The sequence below is a fragment of the Thalassophryne amazonica genome, chromosome 13, assembly GCF_902500255.1.
Source record: "Thalassophryne amazonica chromosome 13, fThaAma1.1, whole genome shotgun sequence".
NCBI lineage: Eukaryota > Metazoa > Chordata > Actinopteri > Batrachoidiformes > Batrachoididae > Thalassophryne > Thalassophryne amazonica.
The window spans coordinates 2,808,992-2,829,884 of record NC_047115.1 but is presented as its reverse complement, the minus strand read 5'-3'; the positions used below and the strand labels follow the sequence as shown (position 1 = coordinate 2,829,884).

Below are 20,893 nucleotides of genomic sequence, written 5' to 3'. Positions count from 1 at the left end.
TCGCCCCAACAGTGCTCACTGGAACATTCAGAAGTTTAGAAATCCTTCTGTAACCAATGTCATCAGTATGTTTTACAACAACACGGTTGTGAAGTTCTTGAGAGTGCTCTTTGAATTTAGTACTCATCATGAGATGGTTCTTGGTAATGAGACACCACTTTATAGGCAAACAGTTGGGAGGGGGGACTGAACTAGCTGATATTAATTTGCACTGATAAGGGGCAGGGCTGTCTTCTAACTACTGATAGATTTCAGCTGATGTCTTGACTTTCCATGCCTTTTTACACCTCCCTTTCTTCAGGTGTTCAATTTTTTTTCCCATGTGTCATTTCGCATTGTTACACATAATTTTTGGACATCTATGGTTTGATTTCTTTGTAGGTGTGCTACAAAGTCAGTACACCAGAAGTCAGTACTTGGATTGTTACTGACTTCTGGTGAAACTTTCATGTTCAGCACTTTTAGAAATATATTTCAAAGGATTGCTGATCATGGAGAAGTAGAACTGAGAACATTTAAATACACAGACCACAATGTACTGGACTTGGAGCACGATATAGACCCGGACAATAATTTCTTCTCAAATATCAATGACAGTTGTTGCTATTATACAGATGAACAGTTTAATCGGATCATTAAAACAGATAACAAATTATCAATAATCCATTTCAACAGCAGAAGTCTATATGCAAACTTTAACAACATTAAAGAATATTTAAGTCAGTTTAAAAAAATATTTAACATAATTGCTATATCAGAAACATGGATCAATGAAGATAAAGGAATGGATTTTGAAGTGGATGGATATGAATTTAATTGTGTAAACAGAAAAAATAAGAGTGGAGGAGGAGTGGCTGTGTATGTGGATAAGAACATGGATTATAAAATAGTAGACAATATGACAACTGTGATTGATAACTTATTAGAATGTATAACTATTGAAATATGTGAAGAAAAAAGCAAAAATGTATTAGTCAGCTGTATATATAGAGCACCAGGATCTAGTATTGAAACATTCACTGACTGTATGGGAAAAATGTTCTCAAAAACTAATCAAAAAACTGTGTTCATTTGTGGTGACTATTGATCTGCTCAATCCAAATAAGCATAAAATAACAGATGAATTTATCAGTATAATGTACAGTATGAGTTTATATCCAAAAATCACCAGGCCAAGCAGAATTACATCCCATAGTGCTACCTTAATTGATAATATATTCAGCAATGATATTGAGAATAACACTGTGAGTGGATTATTAATCAATGACATTAGTGATCATCTACCAGTTTTCATCGTTTATAATAGAAACCATCGGCGGAATCAGCCAGAGGAGAAAATAAAATACAGGCGAGTGCGGACAGAGGAAAACATGAACACACTAAAGAAGGATTTACAGGAGCAAAACTGGGAAAAGGTATACAGTGAAAGTGATGTTGATAGTGCATATGAAACTTTTTTACAAATATTTACATCATTATATGATAAAAATTGTCCAATTAAACAAGACTACAGAAAAGAAAAAATCCAAGCTCGACCATGGATGACGAAAGGGTTACGAAATGCATGTAATAAGAAAAATACACTTTATAGAGAATTCATAAAACTAAAGACTAGAGGCAGAAAATAGATATAAGAAATACAAAAATAGATTAACTAATATTATACGGGTATGTAGGAAGGAATATTATAGTAACATATTATATAATAACAAAAACAATATTAAAGGAATATGGGATATATTAAATAGCATTATCAAAAATGGTAATAAAAAACAGAGTTACCCTCAGTATTTCATTGATAATAATGTCAAGAAGGAAAATAAGGATGAGGCAGTCAACGGTTTTAATAATTTTTTTGTAAATATTGCACCAAGCTTGGCAGAAAAAATTCCCGATTCCCAACCTGAGGATTGGGATAATAATCTCATAGAAAGAAATCCCTGTTCAATGTTCCTCACAGCAGTGGATGGAAAAGAAATTATAGACATTGTGAATAATTGTAAATATAAAACATCTACCGATTTAAATGAAATTGATATGGTGGTGGTAAAACAGGTCATTGAATGGATTGTAGAACCATTAACATACATCTGTAACTTATCATTTCAAACCGGTAAATTTCCCAATCAAATGAAAATAGCTAAGGTTGTGCCGCTGTATAAGACTGGGGATAGACACCACTTCACAAATTATAGACCTGTTTCTTTGCTTCCACAATTTTCCAAATTATTAGAAAAGTTATTCAATAATAGATTAGACAAATTCATAAATAAACATAAATTACTTACTGATAGTCAATATGGATTCAGAGCACATAGTTCAACATCACTTGCATTAATAGAATCAGTTGAGGAGATTACAAACGCCATAGACCACAAATTACATTCAGTTGGAATATTTATAGACCTTAAAAAGGCTTTTGATACAATCAATCATGACATATTAATCAATAAACTTGAACAGTATGGGATTTGGGGGTTGGTGTTGCACTGGGTGAGAAGCTACTTAAGTAACAGAAAACAGTTTATGAAGTTGGGGGAATATACGTCATCATGCTTGGACAATGCTTGTGGCGTCCCACAGGGGTCAGTATTGGGTCCAAAACTGTTTCTAATTTATATAAATGATATTGTCAATGTTTCCAAAATATTAAAATTAGTATTATTTGCAGATGACACAAGCATTTTTTGTTCAGGGGGGGATTTGCAGAAGTTACTGAGGAGGATCAGTATAGAAATGGGAAAATTGAAAATATGGTTTGACAGAAACAAATTATCATTAAACTTAAGTAAAACAAAATACATGTTATTTGGCTATTGTAATACAGACATACAGGTTCAGTTACAAGTCGAGGGGGTCGATATTGAAAGGGTACATGAAAATAAGTTTCTGGGGGTGATAATAGATGATAAGATAAACTGGAAGACTCATATAAAACATATACAAAGTAAACTGTCAAGAAGCATTTCAGTTCTAAACAAAGCGAAACATATTCTGGACCACAACTCACTCCGCATTCTTTACTGCTCACTGGTTTTACCATATTTACAGTACTGTGCAGAGGTATGGGGTAATACTTATAAAGGTACAACACAATCACTATCAGTAATGCAGAAAAGAGCTATAAGAATTATTCATAATACTGGCTATAGAGATCATACAAATCCACTATTTTTACAATCCAAATTCTTAAAATTCACAGACTTGGTTCATTTTCAAACAGTACAAATTGTGTATAAAGCAATAAACAATTTACTTCCAGCAAATATTAAAAATATGTTTTTTAACAGATCAGGGGATTACAGTCTGAGGGGGAAATTTAATTTAAAGCATCAGTGGGCACGAACAACATTAAAAGGTTTCTGTATTTCTGTCTGTGGGGTGAGGATGTGGAACAGATTGGGAGTGGGGCTCAAGCAATGTCCAAGCATGAACCAGTTCAAACAGCGGTACAAAAATATGGTTTTTTCTAGGTATAGGGAGGAGGAAGGGTAATGAGGGTTAGGGTGTTTTTGTTTTTTGCTTCGGCTTGTAAATATATAGTATTTTGTATGTAAGTAGGTATGTGTAGGTGTATATTTATGTTTGTGTGTGTGTGTGTGTGTGTGTGTGTATATATATATATATATATATATATATATATATTGATATCGGTTTAGGTGTGTAGGAATCTATGTGTATATGTGGCAAAGGGTATCACTGGTTGTGGGGAAGAAGGGGTTGGGAAAAATAAGCTGATGCTTCACCCTACCCCTTTTCGGACATGTTGGGTACACAGTATGAACTTTTTTGTTGTTGTCTTCACTGATCTATCTTGTAATTGTTGGTGTATCAAATGTTCGAAATAAACAGTTTTCATTCATTATTTACTGAGAAAAATGGAGATGTGTTCAATACTTATTTTACCCGCTGTGTGTTCTTCAGCGTAATGTGTTCTACAGTTTTCCATGTTGAGGTCAATTGAAATGAAGAAAAACCAAAATGATGTTCTTCAGAAAAATATTCTTTAAAGGCTTTTTAAGGTTAATGGCTGTTTCATATATTTTAAAAAAGGCACTTTTACAAACATGCAATATACATGCAAAAGTAGGTAATCCATCAACCTGCACATCATGGTACAGTGTTCCTCAGGGTGATGTCCTCAAACACACCCAATTACAAACAGAGAAACTGTTTCTATAATCTGCAGACCAGACCACATCCTGGACTTAAGACCCTGACTCTAACTACTGGTATTCTGCATATTATCTGGTCTCCACCTGTGATGTAGTGCCACCTACTGGTTTCCCCTGTAACTGTCACCTGTGAGGCCCCCTGCTGGCCCCTCAGGTGAGGAGTTCACCCTAAAGAAGGTTGTTTGTGGTCAGCTTTCAGTCAGCAACTCTTTGACAACATCACAGCACGGTTACTCACGAATGTCAAACAAAATACGGCGTTAACGCACAAAACCTTCCAGCGGGTTCAAATATTCTCCATGTGGGCCTCAAGCGCAGCACGGACATGAAGGAGCGCCCACAGAGCGCATCATTCCAATCAAAGCCAAACCATCCTGGAAGCAGTGGCGGGCACAGCTAACCAAAAAGTTAGCTTTGATAACCGCCAACCCACTAACTGAAAAGTTAACTTTTATAACACTAAACTGACAAACAGGAAAAATTTACCAAAGTTACAGCTTCGCTAAATTTCAAAAAATTAGTCTCCTTCACTGGTTGGTTGGTTAATTTATTTGTAAAAACCAACATACAAGTTACTGTAACGTGTGTGTTAGTTTGTACAATTAAATGTGTATTTGTAAATATGTCATTTTTTTCCATTTGTAAAAAAAAGCATTTGCAAAGTTAACTGATGAACATCACTTTGAGCAGGTGGGATGAGTTCATCGGTGGAATCACCTGCTGGAGTCAGTGGCTGCAAAGAAAACCTGCACCCTCTCGGCTCTTTCTGGAATAGTTTGGACACCGCTGGTCTGGATGAAGTTAATCTGCTGGTAGACTCATAAAAATTATTTTAGAAGAGTCAAACTGACCTGCTACTTCATCTTCGGAGCTTCCCTCGTCTGTTTGGTGACTTTTTTTTTTCTCTCCACCATCACTTCCACTTTGTGTGCAGAGGAAAACCCGCCTCACTGCACCATCTGACTCACACCCGACGGGGACGCCCCCCTGGCCACCTCAACCAATCACATAGTAGCTGAGGTGGCCTTCTTAGCATACAGCCAACAGGCGAGAACAAATGAACAACAGACGGTAAACTTCCCCAGCCGGGTATTTCTGACCTCTGCAGATCTACTCAGAAGGGGTATTTTTTGGGGGGGGGCAGGGGGGGGGGGGGGGGGTTCTGTGAAACATACACAGGAATATTTTTTATTCCCGTTATTGTTCCACCACAAAAAAAAAAAAAAATACAAACACTACAACGTCCCTTAATAATAAAACTAGTATGTTCTTGGACAGGACTTGAAGGCTCAGTCAGGGATTGGAAGGTGCTCAATTTGGTGACCTCAGTGTTTCATCTGTGCTTTTTGGTGATGATGTGCTTCTGTTGGCTTCACCAGGTAGTGACCTCCAATGACCTCTGATGTCACTGAGCAGGTTTGAGGTCGAGTGTGAAGTGTCTGGGATGAGAATCAGCACCTCCAAATCTGAGACCATGGTCCTCTGTCAGAAAACGGGAGAGTTACTGCCCCAAGTGGAGGAGATATTTTAGAGAATATAGTACAGTGTGACCCCCCCCCCCCCCCCCCCACCACCACCTTTTTTCTCCTCCACTCCCTTATCTGCTCATCTCCATATTAATACAGAATACATCAGACTCCACTAATGCTCCACCCTCAAACAGCTGGGTGGTGGTAATGCACCGTATCAGTTTGCAAACTGCCAATAAACTTGGCAGAAGAAGAAAAAGTGGAGAAGTTTAAGTATCTCAAGGTCTTGTTTATGATTGGGGGTTAGTTGGAGATCGATAAATGGATTAGGGCTGTGTCTGATGTTTTACAGACGCTGTACTGGACAGTCATGGTGAAGAAGGAGCTGAGCCAAAAGGTGAGATGCAATTTACCAGCTGATCTATGCTCCAACCCTGACCTATGGTCATGAACTTTGGGTAATGACTGGAAGAACAAGGTTATGGATACAAACAGTGGAAATGAGATTCCTCCTTGAGAAGCTCGGCTATCTGGGAGGGACTCTGAGTCGAGCTGCTGCTTCTTTGCTTTGAAAGCAGCCAGCTGAGGTGGTGAAGGCATCTGGTGATGATGCCCCCTGGTGGTCTCCCTTGGGAGGTCTTCCAGGCACATCCAACTGGGAGGAGGCCCTGGGGAAGACCCAGGACATGCTGCATGGATTATATCTCCCAACTGGCTTGGGAACGCTTCGGGATCCCCCAGGAAGAGATACAGGACTTGGCTGAAGATAGGAAAGTGTGGGGTGAGCTGCTAGGTCTGCTGCCAGTGTGACCCAGTGCTGCCGACTGAACGGTGCGCCCTGCCTTCACTGCGCATGCATCTGTAGCCGCGGTTCACTGATTATCACCTTGTTTCTGCTTCAAACTGCCTCCAGTCATCATCTGTCTCAGCCACAGATATCTGAAGCTTTTCTACAACAATCATTTCCACATAAATTCAGCATCATTTAATAATAAAAGACGGAGGAAGCGATCAGAGCACCACGGCTACATGAGCTGCTAGCCGTTGCGTTCACTGCGCGTCCGTCATTTCAAAGTGTCACAGAATATCGCCTCGTTTCTGCTTCAAACTGACTTTAGAATGATTTAAGATGTTTTACTTTGTCATCTGATGGTTAATAATCACATGAATCCATTTGATGGCTTTGGATGAAGAGAGTCAGACTCAGAGGAGCTGCTGTCATCCCAAATGACACATGCGCAGCAAAGACAGGGCAGACCAATTTTTAGGGGAGGGGGAGTGTTCGGTTTGTGACACCGGATAAGTGGCAGAATAAATAAACAAGTAAATAAATAAAAGAATTTGTTTTGTTTCAATAAACATTATTACAACCCACACGTTTTACAGTGGGATTTTAATGAAACATTTTGAATTGGATGCCCGGTCAGACCAGCACTCACTCAAACAGTCTGCTGTCCCATCAGGCCTGAAATCCTTCACCGTCATCCCAAAACAAGAACTGTGAAGTGTCTGAAGGACTATGGGTCAGGGGTACTAACGCAAAGAATTATGAAGTGCTTTGAAGAACTGGTACCGTCTCACATTAAATCCGTTGTACCACCCGTCCTGGATAAACATCAGTCTGCCTGTTGGGCAAACTGCTCCACGGAGCATTCAACAACGATGACCATTCAACACAGCTTGAGAATATTATTGGTGGATTTTTGCTCCACACTTAACACTCCCATTCCACAACACCTGGTCAGCAAACTGCACAACCTGGGCTTTGGTTCCTCACTATGTTCATGGGTACTGGACTTCTTTACCGGCCACCCACAGCAAGTCAGAGTTGGGAGACACACCTCTTTGATCATCATCCTGAACACAGGAACCCCACAGGGCTGTGTTCTGAGTCCACTACTGCACACAGGAACCATAACCCAAACGTAGGTGGTACACAGTAAGAATACCTGGACAGCTGGCAGAATGCAGTAAGAACAATAAAAATACACTTACAAGCCGTACGATTGCAGTATGATAGCCGTCTGGCAGAATATATTCCAACAGCACTCGAGGTGTGCTCGTGATGCCTTCAGGCACATTTGCCAGGGTTCGACGTGGCGGAAACATGCCCTCCAAAAATGTCCGTCCAAACACAATCAGAATGTCACAAATGCCGTTTTTACACCATCCAATTGTTTAGAATGCAGTGAGACTCAGGGATGAAAGTGGTGAAAAACTAAAAACACTGAAACTCAAAATTACCGGTGTGTGTGTCGGGGGGGATTTTTGAATTCTAGAAGCTCTGAAATGCAATCTGGGGTTATTCCTGACAATAAATTGCAGTGAGTGCAGCATCCATTTTTTGAGAACAATAAAACAACTTTCCTTATTCAAAATCACTCTTCCAGTAGTATTCTGCTCTTACTAGGATGCAGCAGTTTTCTATCTTGGCAGATAGTTCTGGAGGAAATCACTGAAGAAATTAACAAACTGAAAATATGGCTTGGCCAAAAATTCTCATTAAACTAAATAAACAAAACTAATGTTATTTGGGAACTGCAGAAGGAATGAGCAAGTACAAGATACAGAGAGATGGGGTGCAGACTTGGGGCAATAATAGATGAGAAAATCACCTGGAAACCACACATCAAATACAACCCCAATTCCAATGAAGTTGGGACATTGTGTAAAATGTAAATAAAAACAGAATACAATGATTTTCAAATCCTCTTCAACCTATATTCAATTGAATACACCACAAAGACAAGATATTTAATGTTCAAACTGATAAACTTTGTTTTTGAGCAAATATTTGCTCATTTTGAAATGGATGCCTGCAACACGTTTAAAAACAGTTGGGACAGGAGCAAGAAAAGACAGAAAGTTGATGAATGCTTAAAGAACACCTAATTGGAAAAAGGTAAGTGCCATGATTGGGTACAAAAGGAACATCCCCAAAAGGCTCAGCCGTTCACAAGCAAAGATGGGGCGAGGATCACCACTTTGTGAACAACTGCATGAAAAAATAGTCCAACAGTTTAAGAACAATGTTTCTCAACTTTCAATTGCAAGAAATTTAGGGATTCCATCATCTACAGTCCATAATATAATCAGAAGATTCAGAGAATCTGGAGACCTTTCTACACGTAAGCAGCAAGGCTGAAAACCAACATTGAATGCCCGTGACCTTTGATCCCTCAGGCGGCACTGCATTAAAAACCGACATCATTGTGTAAAGGATCTTACCACGTGGGCTCAGGAACACTTCAGAAAACCATTGTCAGTTAACACACTACGTCGCTACATCTACAAGTACAAGTTAAAACTCTACCATGCAAAGTGAAAGTCATACATCAACAACATCCAGAAACACCGCCGCCTTCTCTGGGCCCGAGCTCATTTGAAATGGACAGACGCAAAGCGGAAAAGTGTGCTGTGGTCTGATGAGTCCACAATTAAAATTGTTTTTGGAAATCATGGATGTCGTGTCCTCCGGACAAAAGAGGAAAAAGACCATCCAGATTGTTACCAGTGCAAAGTTCAAAAGCCAACATCTGTGATGGTATGGGGGTGTGTTAGTGCCCATGGCATGGACAACTTACACATCTGTGATGGTATGGGGGTGTGTTAGTGCCCATGACATGGACAACTTACACATCTGTGATGGCACCATCAATGCTGAAAGGTACATCCAGGTTTTGGAGCAACACGTGCTGCATCCAAGCAACGTCTTTTTCAGGGACGTCCCTGCTTATTTCAGCAAGACAATGCCAAGACACATTCTGCACGTGTTACAACAGCGTGGCTTCGTAGTAAAAGAGTGCGGGTACTAGACTGGCCTGCCTGCAGTCCAGACCTGTCGCCCATTGAAAATGTGTGGCACATTATGAAGCACAAAATACGACAACTGAGACCCCGGACTGTTGAACAACTGAAGTCGTACATCAAGCAAGAATGGGAAAGAATTCCACCTACAAAGCTTCAACAATTAGTGTCCTCAGTTCCCAAACGCTTATTGAGTGTTGTCAGAAGGAAAGGTGATGTAACACAGTGGGAAACATACCACTGTCCCAGCTTTTTAGAAACATGTTGCAGGCATCCATTTCAAAATGAGCAAATATTTACACAAAAACAATAAAGTTTATCAGTTTGAACATTAAATATCTTGTCTTTGTGGTGTATTCAGTTGAATATAGGTTGGAGAGGATTTGAAAATCATTGGATTCTGTTTTTATTTACATTTTACACAACGTCCCAACTTTAATGGAATTGGGGCTGTATATACAAACCAGATTAAGAAGCATTTCAGTGTTAAACAAAACAAAACATGTCCTGGATCATCAATCACTCTGCATATACTGTTCCGCTGTCTTCCTGTATTTCAATTACAGTGTAGAAATCTGGGTCAATTTAATGTACTGTTATGCTGATAATAAAGTGTATTCTATTCTTCTATTAGATTCCACTCTCTTTACATTGTTATTATTAAATATTTTAGATTCTGCTCTTTTTATTAAATATGTTGTTTTATTAAATATTTTAGATTCTGCTCAACATTATTTTATTAAATATTTAAGATTCGGCTCGTTTTACAGGGTTATTTAATTAAACATTTTAGATTCCGCTCTCTTAATAGTGTTATTTTGAATGAATGAATATGAATATTATGAATTATTCGAGTAACTCGAATAATTCAATTACATAAAATGTTCGAGGCAAATTCTGTGCATTGAAGCTTCATTTAACGTTGTCGAACATATGCCAGGACTGTGTGTGGCGCTGTAACGCCCCCAGAAAAACAAACAGAAGAAGACTAGAGCATGCATAAGCCGTGTAAGCGCTAATTAAATTAGCACAATAGCTGCCGCTTTCCAACGGGACACACAGAGTGAAATAAAGCCTTTTAGGAAAACGGTCCACGTTGATGATCTGAAATGGCTTTCTGCGCATTTAAAGTGAAGCAGTTTGTCTTAAAAAAACAAAACAAACAAAAAAACAAAACACACACAGTTTCGCCCGCTGCCTGCTCTCCACCGTATGTGGAGAGCAGCTATTCGCGTGGCGGCTGCCTCTCTCTGCCCGGTGTGAGCGACTCAGCACTGCCCTCACACAGCTCCGTCCCCGGCCACACTGACAAACTGTCTCTGGAAGAAGTCCACTCTCTCTTCTGTGTTTTGCTCAGACTCACACTGAGTGTTTCACTTTTTAATTTAGCTTTTTTTGGCAACACACAATGCTTCACAAACACGGTAACTCAAATAAAATACTACTAATAAAAAAATAATAAAATAAAAAAAAAAACAACTGACTGCGAGGCTTGCATGTTCAACCTCCAGCTGAAATGCATTGGCTGAACTGCAGAGAAGGGTGGGGGGGAAAAAAAAAAAAAAAAAAATCACACAGGGACCCAGCTCACCAACCTCTATAAAAAATTAATTAATTAATTAATTTTAATTGTTAAATTTTACAATTTTGGGAAAACAAAAACAGAAAGCCACAAGCCATCGCCATATCAGCAAAATGTCAAGACTTTGGCCCGACTCTGGCTGAGTTCCTGACACCAGGAAAGACCCAAAACTTGTAAAGATGTGAAAAAATAAATGATTACCCAGGAAAACAGAGATACACTAAATCTGACAATCTCTGTGCTGACGCAGCAACACTGTGCTATTGCTAAGGGAGAGCCCTGGACTGTTAATGTTTAAAAATGCAAAAGTACTTTTTATCTGATTACTCAATTACTCGCCAGAATAATCTATAGAATACTCAATTACTAAAATAATCAATAGCTGCAGCCCTACTCTCTTTACACTGTTATTTTATTACACATTTTAGATTCCACTCATTACATTGTTATTTTATAAAACATTTTAGATTTTGCTCTCTTTACAATGTTATTTTATAAAACATTTTAGATTCCATTCTTTTTACAGGGTTATTTTATTAACTATTATATGGTATGTGATTTTGCCAACTTCTGATTGGCCCAATCGCCACTTTCTGAGCTGTACCACATGCTGAGTTGACCGCTGGTGGAGCCGAGTACACCTCGCGTGCAGTGTAGCGCTAGCCAATCGAGCGACGCCTTCTATCGATAACGACCAATCAGATAACACAATACGACGCCGTGTACACAATGCAGTAAAAACTAAGGGCACAGAAAAAAAATGCTGCTGGCTGCAGCAGCTCCTTGGTCTTCTCTCACAAATGTGTTTAAATACAGACCATAAAAGTCCTGCTCACAGACTGATTGCCAGAGACAGGACATGTCCACATCAAGTATAACTCCAGACATCTCCGCATTTACTCACAGATGGTTCGTTCGCACGCATGCGCATCTCGCAGTCAAAGTAGGAAAGATAAACTATAAGAGAACTCAGAGTGTAGACCTGCAGCTCAGCACAAGAACAAATATAAACTAGGACTGCAAGCAGTCATATACAGACCCTCGTTCCGCAAAACCGCCTACCCAGGCCACTGGGTGCCCTTGTGACCACATGTGGGCATGTGCATGCAGGGGCAACCACTCATCACACAGTTAAAATTTTAAACAAATCACACAATGCATCAAGGAGTTATGACATGTTGATTGTTCATCCACTAGGGGGCGCTCAGTGTACAAACAGAGGGGCTGGGTGTGTTCAGGGGCCAACCGTCATCATACATGTGAAGTTTCAAGTCAATCAGGCAAAGCATGAAGGAGGTATCATGACTTGATATTCCATGGCAAAGGCTTAAAATTGCGGCACCATAGCGGCCACACCCTTCAACATAGAGAAAAACTTTCGATAACTTTTGGTCAGTATCATCTTTGGATGCTGTCAAAGAAATTTGAAGTGCATTGGACAAAATCCCTAGGAGGAGTTCGTTCAAATAGAACATGTGGAAATCATTTCAAAATGAGAAGAAAATTCAAAATGGCCGACTTCCTGTTTGGAGTAGACTCATGGTGCAAGAGACTTTTTTGTACGTCTATGCAAGTCACACATGTGTACCAATTTTCATCTCCCTACTCCAAAAAAACCCCTATGGGGAGGGGTTTTGGAAAGTTTCAAGGGGGCGCTATTGAGGCACTTTGCCCCACCCATGGGCGAGGCCCCTATGAATTGTAGGAGGTTGTCATGCTTGACCGGTGTATCAATTTTCATGATGATATGACAAAATTAAAGCCGTCAAAAGGAAGAACGTAATTTCATGGCGAAGGGGCGATATTCAGTACGCCACCACACAGAAGCTGTTACTCGTAAGTTCACGGTGATCATCGCCTATGTTCACCAACTTGTTCTGCATGTTTTAGAAGTGGAAGGAAGTTGATGGTGTTAAGTATGTGACATCAGTACCTGTTTAAGTATAATGTTCCATGGCAAAGGGTCAAAATGGCTGCATGTTAATAATAATAATAATAATAATAATAATAATAAACAGCGCAATTACAATAGGGTCCTTGTAGGATGTTGCCTACTCGGGCCCTAATAATAATAATAATAATAATAATAATAATAATAATAATAATAAACAGCGCAATTACAATAGGGTCCTTGTAGGACGTTGCCTACTCGGGCCCTAATAATAATAATAATAATAATAATAATAAACAGCGCAATTACAATAGGGTCCTTGTAGGACGTTGCCTACTCGGGCCCTAATAATAATAATAATAATAATAATAATAATAATAAACAGCGCAATTACAATAGGGTCCTCGTAGGACGTTGCCTACTCAGGCCCTAACTAGAAGATAAATCAGAGTGCACAGTCTGTCTGCAGCGCGCACCTGACGCAGACATTCCTGCATCGTCATGAGACCACAGGAAGCTCGAGGCAGCCCCATGTGAAAGGGGCTTTAGAGATTGTGCTCATGAAGTATTTTGGACCTGTTAGTGCAGTATGACAGTAATAACAGGGCTCAAAACAGTACATGCAAGTGCTAGTTTGTGCACGTATTATTCGAGCGGTGCACATAATTTTATACTGCACTTGCACTGGTGCAAGTAACTTTATCCAAGTTTTATCAACTATAAGCACCAGTAGAATGAACCAATAAAGGAATAAATAAGGCAAAAACAATTTCCAGTGTGTTGTCTTCATCTTCCCTGCGTTTTGACTCTCACACACGGAGCGAGTTGCTGTGACGATTCGTTAGCGCGCGCACGTGAAAAAAAAAAACTGTCTGGCTGCAGGCTGTTAGTTCCTCGCTCTCCGCTCAAACTCTCTCATCACTGTGTTAATAAAAGGACTTAAGTCCTGCTCACAGACTGATTGCCAGAGACAGGACATGTCCACATGAAGTATAACTCCAGACATCTCCACATTTACTCACGGATGCTTCGTTCATGCGCATGCATCTTGCGGTCAGAGAAGATAAACTATAACAGAACTCAGAGCGCAGACCTGCTGCTCAGCACAAGAACAAATATAAACTAGAAGAAAAATCAGAGTGCACAGTCTGTCTGCAGCCAAACTGTGCACTCTGAGTTCTTTGTGCAGAGAACCTGCAGGCTGCGTTCTCACCTCCTCTCTGCCCCCTGCTGCGCGCACCTGACGCAGAAATTCCTGCGTCGTCATGACGCCACATGAAGAAGCAACTCTTTTTTTTAATGAATTAAATGTACAAAACATCATTGCATTTAACAATTTGAAACATTCCAGTGCAGTTTACAAAGCACTGGTAACTTAACAAAAGAAGAAAAAAGAGAGAGAAAAAAAGAGGGGATACATCCTTCACACACACAAGATATGCATCCATATACAAACAGAGGTCAGCAAAAAGTTGTAGGTCTTCTATGGCTTCCATCAGAGATCATTCAGGGATTTAACATAGTTATCTTGCTTTTTTTTTTTAAATGCGAAAATGGGCTTTACTTTCTTACATTTACATGTATGTATAAAATATTTCGCTAACAGTAAGGTATTGTTCAGCATAATTCTTGTTTCAATGTCTCTTGAAGAGATACCAAAAACAATATCATCCCATTTCAGAAGCAACTCGAAGTGGGCCTGGTATGAAAGTGACTAAAGTGACTTTTGGTTGTGCAAGTAACTTTTTTTGGTGCAAGTAATTTTTTTGTTACTAGCACCAGTGCAAGTAGGTTAAAAACTGTATTTTGACCCCTGAATAATAAAGAGCTGAAACTTGAGATTGATTTTTCAGTTTTAGTATGTTTGACAAACTGCCAATTTTCTTGTTTACCATATAATAAAAGTTATAGACTTTTGATTTTGGTGTAACTGTGATCATACTGACCTGGTCAGGATGAGGTTCACCTCAGCCAAGGCCTCAGTCCCCATCCTGACCAGGGTACACCGAAATCAAAAGTCTATAATTGTATAATATTTTAGAGTCCACTCTCTTTACATTATTTTATTCAATATTTTAGAGTCCACTCTTTTTACAGTGTTATTTAATGAAACATTTGAGATTCCACTCTTTTTACAGTGTTATTTTATAAAACGTTTTAGATTCCACTCTTTTTACAGTATTATTTTAATGAAACATTTGAGATTCCACTCTTTTTACAGTGTTATTTTAGGAAAAATCTTAGATTCTACTCTTTTTACAGTGTTATTTTAGGAAAAATCTTAGATTCCACTCTTTTTACAGTGTTTTATAAAATGTTTTAGATTCCACTCTTTTTACAGTGTTATTTAGAGTAGTGTTCAGAATAATAGTAGTGCTATGTAACTAAAAAGATGAATCCAGGTTTTGAGTATATTTCTTATTGTTACATGAGAAACAAGGTACCAGTAAATGGTAAATGGACTGCATTTATAAAGTGCTTTTCCATCTGCATCAGACGCTCAAAGCGCTTTACAATAATGCCTCACATTCACCCCGATGTCAGGGTGCTGCCATACAAGGCGCTCACTACACACCGGGAGCAACCCACCAATAGATTCAGTAGATCCTCACAAATCCAACAAGACCAAGCATTCATGATATGCACACTCTTAAGGCTATGGAATTGGGCTATTAGTAAAAAAAAAAGTAGAAAAGGGGGTGTTCACAATAACAGTAGTGTGACATTCAGTCAGTGAGTTTGTCAATTTTGTGGAACAAACAGGTGTGAATCAGGTGTCCCCTATTTAAGGATGAAGCCAGCACCTGTTGAACATGCTTTTCTCTTTGAAAGCCTGAGGAAAATGGGATGTTCAAGACATTGTTCAGAAGAACAGCGTAGTTTGATTAAAAAGTTGATTGGAGAGGGGAAAACGTATACACAGGTGCAAAAAATTATAGGCTGTTCATCTGCAATGATCTCCAATGCTTTAAAATGGACAAAAAAAAAAAAAAAAAACAGACGCGTGGAAGAAAACGGAAAACAACCATCAAAATGGATAGAAGAATAACCAGAATGGCAAAGGCTCACCCATTGATCAGCTCCAGGATGATCAAAGACAGTCTGGAGTTACCTGTAAGTGCTGTGACAGTTAGAAGACGCCTGTGTGAAGCTAATTTATTTGCAAGAATCCCCCGCAAAGTCCCTCTGTTAAATAAAAGACGTGCAGAAGAGGTTACAATTTGCCAAAGAACACATCAACTGGCCTAAAGAGAAATGGAGGAATATTTTGTGGACTGATGAGAGTAAAATTGTTCTTTTTGGGTCCAAGGGCCGCAGACAGTTTGTGAGACGACCCCCAAACTCTGAATTCAAGCCACAGTTCACAGTGAAGACAGTGAAGCATGGTGGTGCAAGCATCATGATATGGGCATGTTTCTCCTACTATGGTGTTGGGCCTATATATCACATACCAGGTATCATGGATCAGTTTGGATATGTCAAAATACTTGAAGAGGTCATGTTGCCTTATGCTGAAGAGGACATGCCCTTGAAATGGGTGTTTCAACAAGACAATGACCCCAAGCACACTAGTAAACCAGCAAAATCTTGGTTCCAAGCCAACAAAATTAATGCCTCGCAGATGTGAAGAAATCATGAAAAACTGTGGTTATACAACTAAATACTAGTTTAGTGATTCACAGGATTGATAAAAAAGCAGTTTGAACATAATAGTTTTGAGTTTGTAGCATCAACAGCAGATGCTACTATTATTGTGAACACCCCCTTTTCTACTTGTTTTTACTAATAGCCCAATTTCATAGCCTTAAGAGTGTGCATATCATGAATGCTTGGTCTTGTTGGATTTGTGAGAATCTACTGAATCTACTGGTACCTTGTTTCCCATGTAACAATAAGAAATATACTCAAAACCTGGATTAATCTTTTTAGTCACATAGCACTACTATTATTCTGAACACTACTGTATATGGAACATTTTAGATTCCACTCTTTTTTTACAGTGCAACCATTAGTCCTGATCTGTTTGTTGTACTCTGACTGATCTGAGCAGCTGTGAGTAATAAAACTGTTGAACTACCTCAGCGCTCCGGCCATGATGAAGCCCACAAACAATGAGGATGATGATGACGATGATGATGAAGTCTGGGGTGAATCGGTTGCTCCTCCTCCAGGGATTTTCCTGTGGATCCCAGTCAACAGTGGAAGTTGAGTTCAGTGTTCAGTGGGAATTTCCACTTATGTTTCTGCTCTAGTATTTGCAGCCCTTCCCCGTGTTTACAGCCAAACTGAACCAACAGCAAAATCCTTTCCAGAGTCAGTCAAACCCTGACCTCATGTGGCGCCGCACCACAATACTCGCTAGACGAGAAATCACCGGGATGTTTTTTTCTCAAAGCAAACTGAAAACCAGCAGCTGCCTGGTGCAGCATCCAGATACTAAGTGTGACCCAGAATCCGGGAAGGTGCCTGAAGAATAAAAGTGTTAGCATAGCTTAGCACGAAGACTGGAAGCACAGCAAGCCTGCCAGAGCAGCTCATCGTCCAAAAGACAACCACTGACAACAACACACCCCCTCCCAACGACTGACAACAACACACCCCCTCCCAACGACTGACAACAACACACCCCCTCCCAACGACTGACAACAGCACACCCCCTCCCAACGACTGACAACAACGACTGACAACAGCACACCCCCTCCCAACGACTGACAACAACACACCCCCTCCCAACGACTGACAACAACACACCCCCTCCCAACGACTGACAACACAACGACTGACAACAGCACACCCCCTCCCAACGACTGACAACAACACACCCCCTCCCAACGACTGACAACAACACACCCCTCCCAACGACTGACAACAACACACCCCCTCCCAACGACTGACAACAACACACCCCCTCCCAACGACTGACAACAACACAACCCCTCCCAACGACTGACAACAACACAACCCCTCCCAACGACTGACAACAACACAACCCCTCCCAACTACTGACAACAACACACCCCCTCCCAACGACTGACAACAACACACCCCCTCCCAACGACTGACAACAACACACCCCCTCCCAACGACTGACAACAACACACCCCCTCCCAACGACTGACAACAACACACCCCCTCCCAACGACTGACAACAACACACCCCTCCCAACGACTGACAACAACACAACCCCTCCCAACGACTGACAACACAACCCCTCCCAACGACTGACAACAACACAACCCCTCCCAACGACTCAACACAACCACTGACAACAACACAACCCCTCCCAACCACTGACAACACAACCCCTACCAACAACTGACAACATAACCACTGACAACGCAACCCCTCCCAAATACTTACAACAACTCAACCACTGACAACGCAACCCCTCCCAAATACAACAACACAACACCTCCCAACGACTGACAACACAACCCCTCCCAACCACTGACAACAACACAACCCCTCCCAAATATTGACAACACAACCACTGACAACAACACAACCCCTCCCAACGACTGACAACAACACAACCCCTCCCAACGACTGACAACAACACAACCCCTCCCATCCACTGACAACACAACCACTGACAACGCAACCCCTCCCAAATACTTACAACAACTCAACCCCTCCCAACGCAACCCCTCCCAAATACTTACAACAACACAACCCCTCCCAAATACTTACAACAACACAACCCCTCCCAACCACTGACAACAACACAACCCCTCCCAAATATTGACAACACAACCACTGACAACAACACAACCCCTCCCAACGACTGACAACAACACAACCCCTCCCATCCACTGACAACACAACACCTCCCAAATACTGACAACACAACCACTGACAACACCTCCCATCCACTGACAACACAACACCTCCCAAATATTGACAACACAACCACTGACAACACACAACCCCTCCCAACGACTGACAACAACACAACCCCTCCCAACGACTGACAACAACACAACCCCTCCCATCCACTGACAACACAACCACTGACAACACAACGCCTCCCAAATACTTACAACAACTCAACCACTGACAACGCAACCCCTCCCAAATACTTACAACAACTCAACCCCTCCCAACGCAACCCCTCCCAAATACTTACAACAACACAACCCCTCCCAAATACTTACAACAACACAACCCCTCCCAACCACTGACAACAACACAACCCCTCCCAAATATTGACAACACAACCACTGACAACAACACAACCCCTCCCAACGACTGACAACAACACAACCCCTCCCATCCACTGACAACACAACACCTCCCAAATACTGACAACACAACCACTGACAACACCTCCCATCCACTGACAACACAACACCTCCCAAATACTGAAAACACAACCACTGACAACACAACACCTCCCAAATACTGAAAACACAACCACTGACAACACAACACCTCCCAAATACTGAAAACACAACCACTGACAACACAACACCTCCCAAATACTGACAACACCTTGCAAGTACAGGCTTTATGCTGTACTCAAAAACCTTGGAAGGTCAGAGATTCCGACCTCTAGCTCCAGGAAAAATGCTTTGAACGCTCCATCATGCTGGAATTTTAGCTCAGAAACGTGTGAGTTGACTGAGCAACTTGAGGTATCCAAATTGACCTCATATCTATGGTGGCCATGTTTGCAGCTTTACTAATGTTTTGCAACATTACTAATAAATGCATCTTTAAAATGATTTTTTAATCAACATCACTGCTGGATGTCACATGGTCACATTGTGTCTGTATCATGGTCCAAGCAGAAGGTCACCCCTTTGAGTCTGGTCTGCTTGAGGTTTCTTCCTCATCACATGGAGTTTTTCACTGCTGTCACCTGTGTTTTTGCTCTGGGGGTTAGTAAGGTTAGACCTTACCTGTGTGAAGCGCCTTGAGGCAACTTCGATGTGATCTGGCGCTATATAAATGAAAATACATTGAAATTGCAGTGCGTATTGTGCCGAGGTGCCATTGTGTTACGGTGTGTATTGCGTCATGGTGCGTATTGTGCTGCGGTGCCAGTGCTCTGTTGGGTACGTGTTTCTGAGCTCCTGAGGGTTGTGAAGGCAGCACGAGCGCCTGCTGTGTCTGTCTCTTTAAAAAGAAAGGAGCTGCCAGTTGCTCTCAGACTGTGTGGGCGTGTCTTCTGTGACATATGCCCTGGAAGTCTGGAACCTGTTGTTTGAGGCATGAATTAGGATTAAAGCACAGCACAGATTTTTAAAGTAATCTTAACTGGAAAGAACACAAAATGATCGCAGTAAATAACTTTCAAAGTTTTGTTCTCTGGTTTATCAATCAATCAATCAGCTCAATGAGAAATGTTGACGACTCATCATTGATTAGAAATCAATCAATTTGATCAGAACACTTTTTCACTGTGAAAACTTTGAATCGATGATAGCTGCTATTTAAAAAAAAACAAAATAATCTCTTTAATCTAAGAATAATATTTCACCCGAATCAAAGTTTCGCTGATAGCTTACGGAGCAAACGAACGAGACGATTTTAACACCTAACATACAAATATTCGAACATTTTCCTCTTTATTTTAAAATCGGTCGATTTAAAGACATAGAAGACGATATTCAAAATCTTGTTTAAATAAAATATTCCGCGGACGTTACCTGTTAGCCTCCTGCTAGCCTGAAAAAGTCAACCTGAGACGCGTCAAGCTAACAGCAATAAGACAGACATCGTTTTCCGTTTGTCCGTTTCACAATAATAGCTGGAAAATGAAGGATTATTTAAAACACTAAAAATAATACAATACCAATAATGCATAAGCTGACATATACATACATACATACATACATACACACACACACCCACACAGTTCTCATTTTATTGTGGAAGCTGTGTTTACATTGTTTTATTGATTTATAGATATTTAATATCTGTGGAAATCAAAACTTTCACGGGACTTTTCACTAAACATGCTGC

General features: G+C 40.5%; 1 protein-coding gene across 2 annotated transcripts in view; it reads right to left on the bottom strand.

Moving 5' to 3' along the window:
- The window catches only part of nfkb2 (nuclear factor of kappa light polypeptide gene enhancer in B-cells 2 (p49/p100)), a 72,726-nt gene extending 52,080 nt beyond the window's left edge, over window positions 1-20,646 (bottom strand). For both annotated transcript variants that reach the window (XM_034184278.1, XM_034184280.1), the window contains exons 1-2: window positions 20,578-20,646; window positions 17,003-17,210 (exon numbers count right to left, since the gene is read on the bottom strand). In XM_034184278.1, coding sequence (XP_034040169.1) covers window positions 17,003-17,019 — 17 coding nt within the window. In that variant the 5' untranslated portion in view covers window positions 17,020-17,210; window positions 20,578-20,646. The remainder of the gene's footprint in view (window positions 1-17,002; window positions 17,211-20,577) is intronic.
- Between the last annotated feature and the right edge of the window lie 247 nt (window positions 20,647-20,893).